The sequence below is a fragment of the Sinocyclocheilus anshuiensis genome, unplaced genomic scaffold (assembly GCF_001515605.1).
Source record: "Sinocyclocheilus anshuiensis isolate Anshui unplaced genomic scaffold, SAMN03320099.WGS_v1.1 scaffold93, whole genome shotgun sequence".
Classification (NCBI taxonomy): domain Eukaryota; kingdom Metazoa; phylum Chordata; class Actinopteri; order Cypriniformes; family Cyprinidae; genus Sinocyclocheilus; species Sinocyclocheilus anshuiensis.
Window position 1 is genome coordinate 604,186 of NW_015539852.1, and position 12,736 is coordinate 616,921.

At 37.5% G+C, this 12,736-nt stretch overlaps 1 protein-coding gene across 1 annotated transcript in view; it reads right to left on the bottom strand.

The window, feature by feature from the left end:
• Positions 1 to 2,329: 2,329 nt before the first annotated feature.
• Positions 2,330 to 12,736, bottom strand: part of LOC107684659 (C-Maf-inducing protein-like) — a 30,283-nt gene continuing 19,876 nt past the window's right edge. The window contains exons 10-21 of the mRNA XM_016480968.1: positions 12,191 to 12,562; positions 10,990 to 11,055; positions 9,519 to 9,545; positions 8,320 to 8,368; positions 8,058 to 8,165; positions 7,844 to 7,960; positions 6,181 to 6,321; positions 5,875 to 5,922; positions 5,602 to 5,748; positions 5,162 to 5,267; positions 4,217 to 4,287; positions 2,330 to 3,173 (exon numbers count right to left, since the gene is read on the bottom strand). Of these exons, the coding sequence (XP_016336454.1) occupies positions 3,120 to 3,173; positions 4,217 to 4,287; positions 5,162 to 5,267; positions 5,602 to 5,748; positions 5,875 to 5,922; positions 6,181 to 6,321; positions 7,844 to 7,960; positions 8,058 to 8,165; positions 8,320 to 8,368; positions 9,519 to 9,545; positions 10,990 to 11,055; positions 12,191 to 12,562 (1,306 nt within the window). The 3' untranslated portion in view covers positions 2,330 to 3,119. The remainder of the gene's footprint in view (positions 3,174 to 4,216; positions 4,288 to 5,161; positions 5,268 to 5,601; positions 5,749 to 5,874; positions 5,923 to 6,180; positions 6,322 to 7,843; positions 7,961 to 8,057; positions 8,166 to 8,319; positions 8,369 to 9,518; positions 9,546 to 10,989; positions 11,056 to 12,190; positions 12,563 to 12,736) is intronic.

Here is a 12,736-nt window from a genome sequence, read left to right on the forward strand (position 1 = left end):
ATTATTTCCTCATTTCAGTCAGTAATGAAAAATCTTTGTTGACAGGTGTAAAGTAAACAGCCTTAACCACAAGGAACTTGCAGACGTGTCAATGTGAATATGGTGAAAAGAAGGACGTGGTTTAGTCTTGGTCTTGTGTTTTGGAAGATATATTCCAGATTCTGGATCATTGTGGAAATAAATTGTCAGGACTGCAGAGCAGTTACTGTGATACTGAATGAGATCTAAATAAACTGTATATGCGAGTATTACATATAAATGTGTAGATGTGTTCACATGTTACTGATAAGACAATTATGTCACTGTTATCATTTCTCAAAATAACATCAAAATATGTAAAACCATTTTTTGAAGCAAATGACTAAACTAAAACACGTCAATAAAAAAAGCTTTGAAAGCTTTCTATTTGAAACATATTCACAGACAGTTTATTTTGATTGAAACTGGTTCACATATTAGGCTTATTTTCCTGTTGAAGGTTGTGTTCTCATTACAACAGCCACAGAGCAGCAGCAGCAACCCAGCTGTAGATAGAAGCAGAAAAACAAGAAATAAGGGCAGCAGATCTATCTGCAAAAACTCCAGGAGTCATGGGAAATGTAGTTCATTCTGTATGTACACGACTGCCGCAGGGGCCGTGCCAAGCCCACCCACATCAGATTAAGACTCAGTCTCAATTCAACATAGCAAAAAGCGCTTTTCAACAAAAATAAAAAAGCTGAAATTAATGAGACATTATAATATGTTGATAAGGAGACATTGGAAACACAAATAGCACAGTGAGTTCCACAGGATATTACAAATTAATCAGGAAACGGTTGACTGATGTACAAACTGGATTTCAACTTCAATAGATTAGCCATTGTCTCAAAGATATGGCGCTTTTTTTATAATTTCGTAACAAAATGAAGGCCGAGGGAAACCCAACCCCCTGAATCCTTCCCGCCACAGAGAAAAATGGTCCGCTTTTAGGACTGAAGACCATTACAATGCATCAGCCTGAGTTTCACCAGTGTACAGAATGGCACAGTTTCTAGTCCACCTTAATAACACACTCCCAATATAATCCATCGGTTTACACTAACTCTGTCCATCTTTCACTCTTAGAAACACGTATTGATCCATATGGTAACTGGTTGAAGGGGCTAGTGATTTGGCCCTTTATATTAAATCTATATGATCAAATTGCAAACATGCAAAAAGAGAAACAAAACAGGCAACAAAAATGGATTAAACTTATCATAGTCAAAAAACAAACAAACAAAAAAAGAACACAATGATAGTGCACTTGGTCTGGGGGCGGGAAAGGGAACAAAAACGGGTGACCATATGCACGCATCTAAAAAAAATAAAAATAAAGGCAACAAAGTCTCCCAAAAACTTGAGAGAAAGAGAAACGGGAAATTATATACACTCACATGTACATTATACAGTATGCAACTATGCAAGATGGCAGAACACGAGTTGGTGCCATTATGGCACCCAGTACTGAACGCCCCCCTCTGGACGGCATCTATATCTGTGTGAAATCGAATGCACACACAAAAGCTGGAACTACCGAAAACTGCTACTTTCAAGACCGGGGCAGCGACTCTCTCTGGATATAGTTTAACGTGGGCGTAGAGACAGACACGCCTTTGTAAACATAAGAAAAACTCCATTTAAGTCAAGACGGCAAACTGATTCTTTTATTTCCGACCGTCTTTTTTTGTTTTTTCTACAATATCTGCCTTGTTTCTCTACTAGTCAAGATATTGACTGTAACTAATTACAGTGGTCATAAACTATATGTTCGAAGAGACGTTGATCACAAAAGCGAGAAAACTAAATATAAAAGGGTTAAACTGCATAACAAGCCATAATGAACATAGCGCAAATCTTGGCTCGATTTCGATATAAATATGAGGAACATTGTCAACCTTTGTGGCAGGACACTCGTGGTGGACTCCTATCGATCACTAGAGGCGAAGTTTACAGAGAATAATAAAGCCTATTAATCTGTTTAAAAGTCCGTAATGTATCTATGTACAACTTAACTGACGTTGCTAGGTGATGCAATCTTTACAGAAAATGTTTTAGGCACCATCTTGGTTCAGTATGCTTGACAAAAGTATTTCATAAAAGAAAAAAGGACCAGAAAGGGGGGCTCATAAATACACAGTAGTCCCAGACTACTTCCTGGACGACGTTCTCTTAAATAGGGTGTGAAATTAAAATTACACTGTACACAATGTGGCTAAAAAAAAAAAAAAGAAGAAAAAGAAAATGAAGAACAAAAATTTTTTTTTTTTTTTTGTGAAATTAAAATTACACTGTACACAATGTGGCTAAAAAAAAAAAAAAGAAGAGAAAGGAAATGATGAACAGAAACATTTTTTTTTTTTTGAGCGAAGCCCCTGACATGTCCGCATTAAAAATGGGGATACGCCGATTTTCTTTACAAACACACACGTATATGAAAGCAGTGTATGGAAAAATATGCTTATTCATTCAAGTTGATAAAAAATGATTTTCAGAGCGATAGAGATATACAGATGAACGTGAACATTGTTAACAGACACATTTTACACCAGAAATCTCTGTGAGGATGCAAAAACGATGGACTCTGAACCGAGAAGACCAAGCACACATGTAACAAGACCAAAAAAAACACAATGTGGAAGTTGGCTTTCCACACAGGAAGTGATATCAAAACTGTACTGGAATGTGGCTTTGAATATTCAGGCCTTCACCAGACGCTGGTACAACAGGGGAAATGTATCCAGGTGGTCTGATGTCTTCTGGAGGGACGAAAAAGGACGCCGGTTATGGGTTAAAACGAGGGCCATGGACCCTCTGAAGGGTTAGGCGAGAACGAGACAGAGAAAAAGTCCCCTGGTGATGTCATTAGAAAGGTTCCTGTGCTGTCTGATGATGTCACGGGACATATTCTTGCATTTCGATGCCGCTGCAAAGAGCGTCCTCGGATGAGACACTAGATGATTCTTGAGCGTTTATGATATTATCAGAAGGTCCTTGAATGATGGCCCTATAAATACAGTCCTCGTTTCTTGATTATGTTGTGTTCGGATGATGTGTCAGCGATTTCCTGTGTCTATAAATCTCCTCGAGTGTCGTGTTCACCACGCCTCCGTGTAGCGAACGTCCACTTCCTTTAGATTGGGTAGTTTGGCCTGTGGATATGACCAGAGATAGAGAGGTTTAGATATTGAAATGTTTAATGTGACATGTTCCTGGTTCAACATCCTCTGTCGTTCCTGGAACAACATTCCTATCAGCCTTATGATTCCTATTATTCCACTCTGATTTCAGAGTCAAGGCTACAATTGATTGACTGAACCAGGAACATGTCCTGCTTGTGTACATAACATTGTGCATACGGGCAATAAAAAACTGGCTGCATGATAAAAGGTGAAGTGTGTAATTTCTGCACCATTAGAGTCACCAGACTGTATTGGAACAGTAAAGAGTGTTGATAATGGTTTCCTGATCTCCCTCGTCTGCCATTGGCCAGCCAAACAACATAACAACCGAAACTCAGGCCATTGGTCAAGTCGATGTTGCTGTTTTCCATTAGTTGTAATGCTTCAATGTTTTGAAAGCACCACTGAATCACAGTATTTACATTTTTGGGGGAAATGAAACTATGAACAACTTACACTATTATTCAAAATTTGGGGTCTGTTTGATTTTTTTTTTAATGTTTTTGAAGGTAGCATTTTAATGCTCCCCAAGGCTGCATTTATTTGATCACAAATATTGCAATATTGTGCAATAGTATTGCAATTTTAAATCTGTTTTTCATATATTTCACATATGTGTCACATGCTTCTTCAAAAATCTTTGTAATATCTTAATAAACATTTCTTTTTATTATCAATTTTAAAAACAGCTGTGCTGCTTAAAATCTTCGTGGAAGCCATAATACATTTTTTTAAGGATTTTTTGATTAATATAAAAGTTCAGTTTTTTTGTAACAATTTAAAAAGTCTTTACTCTCTTTTAATCAATTTAATGTGTCTTTGCTGAATAAAAAGTATTTATTTCCTTGAAATTAAATAAAAAAATCCTACTGACCCCAAACTTTATTTTTTAGAAATAGTGTACATTTACTGTAGTAGCTTCTGCATTTTTTTTTTAAATGACACACTTCACCTTTAATTTTAAGTTTCAATCCTAGCAGTCTAAGGGCCTGTTAGATTCATCATCTTCTTACCTTCAGGTCCTCATATGTGTCCGCTGTGAGTTTAGTACTGTTCATATTCAGGCTGCACAGACTTTTCATAGCTGTAAGGAAAGGTTGCAATAAGTTAATTATCTTACATGTTCATTAAAATAAACCATAAATGTGTCCGGACATACACTAAATGTCTCTTACACTCAAAAGAAACCACTGTTTTGTTAAATGGATAGTTTAAATACTTAATTTAAAAAGCTGTGGAAGAATTCAGAGCCAAACAACAAGTAGATGATTGTTTATATGGCTAAGCTCCGAAAAAAGCACCATAAAAGTGGAGGTGCAAGGAGCTGGTCGAAATTCAACTGAAAGCTCATGATCTTCATCTACTGAATATCATTTGTGCTTGTGTTCAAGTAAATAATAAAATTGTGCCTTCATACACATAACAGAAGGTCTTGACTTCACTGATGGCAAAAACCACTGGTTCTCGCATGTTACGTGACTGATTGTGACGTGGCAAATTTAAAAACACGGTCGCGAATGACATTTGAGATCTTGGGTGGAGAGGAAGATTATTTGCGAGCAATGACTATGGTTTCAAAAGACTTGGACTATAGTGCATGAGTCATATTTTATGATACTTTGAAGCTTGACAGTATAAATCACCATCTACTTTTGTTACGGTATATGAAAAACAGAAGCTCGGACGGACATTGCGTTCTCCTTTTGTGCTCCACGGGAGAAAGAAGAAAGAAAGTCATACCGGTCTGGAATGACATGACAGAATACTAATTTTTGGATCAACGATCCTTTTAAGAAACCTCAACAAGCTTCACAAATGAATTATTACTAGCTAAGATCTGTTATAGATCAAGAAGCTAGAGAATAAATCCAATTATTTTAATTTGAGAAACAGCTGTGTTTTTAACTGGTCAGAATGAAAATAGCTTGGGTATAAGATGTGTGTAAATGTGTTCTTACAGCTGAGGGAGAGCAGGCCAGCATCCGTGACTGGAGTCTCACACAAGTTCAAAACCTGCAGACAGGCCAGATGCTCCGATAGCAAACGCAGCCCAGCATCTCCAAACTAAAACAGAAAACATAAATCAAATCAATAAAACAGACTGAGAAAGGTTTTTATTAAAGAAATTAATACTTCTATTCAGCAAGTATGCATTAAATAGATCAAGTGTGACAGTAAAGATATTTATAATGTTACAAAAGATTTATTTTTCAAAGAAATGCTGCTCTTTTGAACTTTCTATTCATCACAGAATCCTGAAAGCATTTAAAAAGTATTCATAAAGCATTAAGAAAGTTCTTTCGGCTTCAAAACTCATATAGCTGCTAGACTGTTCCAAAATAGTGGAGATTCTCTGTGACTACAGGACTGAAAATGAAATGAGCAGAAGAAAACAGACCTGGGTGGACCATAGGTTGAGCTGTTTGAGGGATGGCAGTTTGATGAGCTGTTCGGCGCAGGCACTGGTGACGTTGGTGAACGCCAAGCTGAGGTTCTCCAGATTGCCAAAGGAACCGGAGCTCAGCAGACGAGCCAAGTCAGCATCCTAGAGCAAAAAAAAATGTGAAGAAAAAAGCCTTGAGGAAGGATATTTGGTAGTGTTTACTTATGAAAACAACAGCATAAATACAAGCCCATCCATAAATTGTAATTTACACAAACACACACTTACCGTAGATTTAGAGGGCAGAGTAAGTCGAGTAGGGCCTCCTTTTCTTTGCTAAACAGAGAAAGAGATATTACTAGTTCTGCAGTTTTTAGTTCAAACACCAGGTGGCGCTTGAGAGTCAGCACCATATACGTAGGAAGTCTGTAAATGGGTCACTTTTGTCTTTTTGTGTTAATGGGAGCACAGCGATAAACCAGGCCTGTGACAGCAGCGATGACTGCATAATGACTGGCCACCGTATTATCAAAGCCTGTGCGTGGCAGTAAAAACATCTCGGTGTTGATTTGTGAAATTGGTTTGTGCACTCACCAGTTCTTTTAGCTCTCTCTGTCTGTCGCACAGCTGCTCATACATGCGCAGGCCGACCTGGGTGCTCTCCAGGGTGGAGATGATCTGTAGCTGAGTGTCTTTGTTCTCTATGATGTTGTACTCCAGCATCAAACACAGGATCTGCACGGCAGACACACAGAGATCACTGCTATATCCTACATATGGGCTTCCCTGGAGTTTTTTGAACTCTCCACAGATAATGTAGTGAGCTGCCTTGTAGTCTACTTGGGCTACATCCATACAGAAATGGAAACTCATGGGTAACTGATTTGATACGACAACCCTGTAGAAACTATGTTCCTAATGTGACACACCTGACTAATGGTGTGGTGAAATTTAAAATTGAGTAATTGAACATGCTGCGAAATCTGTGTGGGTTAATATTTAGCGAAAAATCTCGTGTGGATTACTATTGAAATTGCCGGATTTTGCCCGCAAAATTTTGCCAAAAAACGTAAATGCAGCCACACTCTCAATTCATTCCAATGGAATTTGATGTTAGCATGTTGCTAAACTAACAATTGGATACTATAAACAACACAAAACATAGCGCATAAAAATATCGGATTAAATTAAATCCTAATTCTAAATCCACAAAGGATACAAATAGACTATTATAGACTATATGGAGTTTATTCTAGTCTAGAACTGCCAACTTAGATTCGAAAATCAACATTAGGCTACCTTTAATTTTATTTTTTGTGACATAGGGGCGAGTTTAACTAAAAACTGTTCATACTACAACAATAGATAGCTCTGCAAAAACAAAAAAAAAAAAAAACAATGCAACAGTTTCTGTAGGTGATTTTAAAGAAAACACCAAAGAAATCTGCGGAAATTTGCCAAACAATATTACATATGACCATATTCTAACACTCTTGCAATTTGACGTTAGCATGTTGCTAAGCTAACAAGTGCTACTTTAGTAAACACAAAAACATAGCGCATACAAATACCGGATGATACAGTAAAATATTGGATGACATTTTAATTCAATTTGAATCATTACAACGCATTCCAGGGTTGCCAAATCATTCATACAGTCAGACTTATTCTCTATCTGGTCCACTTCGCAGTTTATTCTTGTCTAGAACTGGCAACTCAGACAAATTGTTCGGTTTTGTATGTCATTTTAATTGAAATTTATCATGCTATAACAATAAATGACTGAGGAAAAAAAGAAACAGTTTCTGCAGATGGTTTTCGAGAAAATGGAAAAATTTGGCAGAAAATGTACTTAGAATTTCTGTCTGTACAAAAATACAGATGATTTAAAGTGGAATATGCAATTCTGCTTGTGGATATTTCAGTTTTATTTTAGTCTAGTCATTAGTTCTTCCTCAAAAGCATTCAATAGTACCTTGTAAACACAACTTGGTTTCACAGGAAGTTGCATAATGCTTGCCAATCAGATAAAATCTGCAAATTTTCAGTCTGCTCGTACCATTTTGTGTGCAATATTCATCATATGGTCAGTGAACAGACTGTGGGCGGTCAGAGGACGTGCCCTTAAAGGCTGAGACTAGCAAAACTAAGGCTTTTGGAAAAGCATTTGGGCTGAACCATCCATGATGCCTAAAAATTTTACTTAGGTGGGCAGCTCACTACATTCCGGCTCAAAGCAACAGTCAGTCATATGTACCTCCACCATGGTCTGGTTCCCCCGCAGGGCCAAGAGCATGCAGGGTCCCAGTTTATTTTCAGCCAGGGACAGGAGAAATTTCTTCGTCTTGTAGCAGGAGCCCATGAGGATGTGGACCTGTGAGGACGAACGACATCAGACCATAAAAGTAGATTTAGTGGCAGGACAAAAAACTAAATGAGACATCTCGTATTTCATACAAACACTTTCATACCATGCTAGCAAACAGCTCTCCGTCATCGTCGCAAGCTACGCCTCCTGGACTGTAGAGCTGGAACCACCCGTCTTTTCCAGAGCGCACGCTGAGCAAACAGGAGTGGACCTGTGAGAGACAAACACATGCATATACATTCACAATGGCTGAAGCTCAACAAAGCATTGTTTATTAAGTCTACAGTGCCAATATTAAGCAAGCATTCGACTGAAACTGTAAGCCTAACAACACCCTTTCTGCAAACAGCAGTTTCCGGTCTCACCTCTTGTCTGGGATCTTCAGCAAACCTCTGAATAACATATTTCAGCTCTCTGTTACGAAACAAAAAAAACCCCAGATCTGTTAGATGACAAAACATAGTAAAAAGTAAAAATTCACCCCCAAAAATTATAATTTGGTCATCATTTAGTTACTTTCATGTTATTCCAAACCTATATTAATTAATTTTTCTGAACAACAGGTCTCTATTTTCTATGCAGTTACCATTAAAAGGTATTGGAAGTGTCAAAAAGAAGCAAAAGCATCTTACAAGTATAATAGAAATGGGTTAAAATGACTCCTGGCTTTATTTTAAATCTTCTGAAGTCATATGATAGATTTGTGTGTTAAACAGGCTTAAATTCTATTAGATATTCACTGTTAATCTGAACTGAGACTATCAGTTTGATATGTGAATTAATCATTCAGACCATTTCTGTGCAGTGGATGAACCAATTGACTAAAAAGATTCATTTAATTTAAAAGATTCATGATTCATTTCACAAAGCTGACCAAACTAATCTACCTAAGTGAGTCAGTGTGAATGTCTAAATTTTCAGTGAATAATGACAAAGTTTGTTCCTCAAAAGCTATAGAATGGCTTCAGAAGACTTTTGTAAAAAACACTTTTGTAGTTTTTGTGATACTCTTCCACACTTGTGTTATTTCATAGAGGTTTCGAAAAACAAGAGGGTGAGAAAATGATGACCGAATTAGATTTTTGTACAAACTGTCACTTTAAAGTTTCATAATGACTCAACAATTTACAAAAACTCTTAAAGGGACAGTCCACCCAAAAATGAAAATTCTGTCATCATTTATTCACCTCTATGTTGTTCCAAACCTGTAAGACTTACTTTTTTTGTGGAACATCAAAGAAGATATTCTGAAAAATAATTTAGCCTATTTATTTTTATTTTTTGTCCGTACAATGGACATCAATGGGCTCCAGTTTTTAAAAGTTCTTCAAAATATTGTATGTTCCACAGAAGAAAGTCAGTCATACAGGTTTGGAACGACATGAAGGTGAGTAAATGATGATAGAATTTTAATTTCTGGGTCAATTATACCTTTAACCTGACATTTAAGTATCTCTCTAAATGGTTCTACAGGTGCATCTCAATAAATTAGAATGTCATGGAAAATTTCATTTATTTCAGTAATTCAACTCAACACATTAGGGGCAAAACTGAAGTCACTTACTTTGTGAATTTGGCATGTGCAAGGGCCCTAGAGAGGAGAAAGCAAACAGAGAAAAACATCGACTTGACTCAGGCACTCAAATAAGACAGTGTCGTCATTCCACATAATTACACAAGTTGCTTTCTGAGTCTATATGTAGGCGTGCTTGCCTCGACACGCATCATGATACAATTTCAAGTCATCCAAAATGTTCTGTGTGTATGTCATCTAAAGTGTTCTGTGTGTATGTCTGGGAGGACTTCATCAAATGTTTTGCATGTATATCATGAGTGCTCTGGGATGCGCCTGGCTGTTGTTAACTTTTTCTAATGAAGGCTGGAAGCTCGGCATAGCGTACGAACCCAGGTGAGCCCTCCACCTGTGGCAAACACAGGGCTCTGCAGAAGACCTGTAATGATGCGCTCTGTCCTGCAGGGCCAATTACAGGAGCCACAGAGGACCCGAGAAGCCTCACCCAATACCCACAATCCCACTGCAGAGCCCTGCTGCGGCTCGCCCACGTCAGTACTCTCCCTTGCATACCATCCCTCGAGAGACCATCCCACCACACGTACACAGAGAGCCCCTGGTATCGTTATGTAGGCTACATATCCAAAACATGAATTAATATTTCTCATACACTACCGTTCAAAACTTTAGGATCGGTATGATTTTTTACAAATGTTTTTGAAAAACCTCTTGTTCACCAGAATGCATTTATTTGATTAAAAATAAAGCAAAACTATAATATTGTGAAATATCACTATAATTATTATTTTTTTTACTATTTTAATACATTTTAAAATGTAATTTATTCTTGTGATGGCAAAGCTGAATTTTAGCACTTCCAGTCTTCAGTGTCACATGATCCCCTAAACCTAAACTATTCTAATATGCTGATTTGGTGCTTCAGAAGCATTTCTTTTTATTATCAATGTTGAAAACAGTTGTCCTGCTTAATATTTTTGTGCAAATCAGGATACTTTTTTCAGATTATTTAATGAACAAAGTTCAAAGGAACAGCATTTATTTGAAATAGAAATCTTTTGTAACTAAAATCTGAATCTATTTTACATAAATATTTAGTATAGAATGAGCTGTGCGACATCGAGTTACTCAATCTACCAATGATGCTTTTCACTTTTGTTCATTTTAACATCTTTTTGAGTGTCAAATGATGCTGAAATTCAACTTAAAACTGGTATCTGTGGATCAAACTGGGTAAAACTCTCTCATTAGAACCAGTTGACTAATTTAATCATGTGCAACTGCACTAAACAAGTTAAAACTTAAACACAATGATAATTAAACTGAATGGTGTAATTGACACTTCATAATGAGTTAATTGCAGCAGCTGTAATCTTAATGGATTACTAATCACACTGGATTCCATTCTTTTCGAGGCCATAGTTGATAGTTAAATCAGACAGCAAGCAAATGGTTAGAAATAAAGCAACTGTGAACAGGACGAGAGGGGAGTAAATGCCCTTACTCTTTCGGGAAGGGGATTGGTTGAAGCAGGCTGGCCAGTGCTGGTCTCCAGTCATCATAGTCTGATCTGTAGAGAGAAAAGGCCAGAGGAGAAATTAGAGATTCTGAGACAGGAAGAGTGAGAACTGGAGAAAATAAGAACCTAATGTAAGATCGGCCAGTGAAAGCTGAAACCTCAGAGGCTCTGCTGTGATCTGCAACCGGAAGGTTCACAATAGGATCAGGTGAAGGTAGCAAAGCCTAAAAACAGATTCGGTTCAATGAATCTGTTATAAATATGCAGACTGGTTTAAGGTCACTTCTCAGTGTGATTATGGCTCAATCTGCTTTATTATAGCCCAAAGTGATCATTTATACTCAATGTGGGACGATTACAGTGTTGGAGAATAACTACAATAGATTTTTTCAGTAGCTCTGCTGTTATTAAAATAGCATTGCTGTTTCTGTAAGCAATAATTATTCCAACACGCAGCAGTGTTACGCAACAAAACGCTGTATTACGCAGCCTTACAATGCACGAACAAACTCTAAAATGCTCATCTCTTTCATTCTCAAATGAAATCCAATAGTTTGTAGTGAATCAGTTTGTACAGCCAACTTATCACTTAGTGTTCCTGGAATTCCCTGCATATGGTTTTCTTTTTGGTAGAAATATTTGAAATATTTTGTTAAATTAAATTACACAAAAACTAAAAAATAAAACTATAATAAACAAAAAAACAATGAAGTGATAAAGCATGTAACTGCCTTAACTGAGAGAAATACTCACCAGTTTTTTATATATATATATATATGTAAGTGTGTATGTATAGACAGACAGACAGACAGACAGACAGATAAGACAGATAGATAGATAGATTAACCCAATGATTATCTAAAAGTGCCACAAACACTTTCAGTGTAGCTACCTGTTAGTAACTTGTAGAGTAGCTAGCTACTTTTTCAAAAGGGTAGCTTGATTTTATTTGATGTACTTTTGATAAAAGCGTCTGCTAAATGACTAAATGTAAATGTACTTTGGCAAGCTCATCAATTAACATAAAATTAAGTTAGCACTATTTATTTGAGGTCCTGTGATGGCAGCATTTACCTCTACCATGTGGCAAGGACTGGCAGCCATTACTGCCTAAAGGAACTTTTTAAAACTGGATGGAGGTATAGTGTAGAATAGTAACAGAAAGATCCAGGGACGCCATACTCACAGCATCTTAAGGATGAGGGCGAAACATCCCAGCACTCTGTCGGCGTGGGCAGGCAGTTGAATGGACAGGGCGTTGAGCGCGGGGCTGACCAGTAGACAGTCGATCAGGTTGGGCTCGCTGTCGCCTTCTGCAGGGGCCTTGCGCAGTGTGTTAGTGGTGTTGTTGTTGCGCTCTAACTCTACCAGGATCTCGCTGGAGTTGACGATAGAAGGTGGTGGTGAGAGGGGCAGGGCCGGAGGTGGGGACAGGGTGGTGGTCGGGGGAGGCGTGGGCGGCTCAGGCCGCAGTAGGCGCAAAGGCATGGGCGGCTTCCTCTCACTTTGCTGCTGACAACCGTTTCGGATTTCCTTGAGACTGGGAGAGTTGTCACGACTAACAAAAAATGAAAGAGAGAGGACATACCGTTTACCACTTTTCACAAATTCAAAACACTGTGGTGTCCTGTTATTTTTTTTAACGGAAAATATTTTTGGTTGTGAAAATTATTATATATATATATATATATATATATATATATATATATATATATATATACTCTAATGTTCT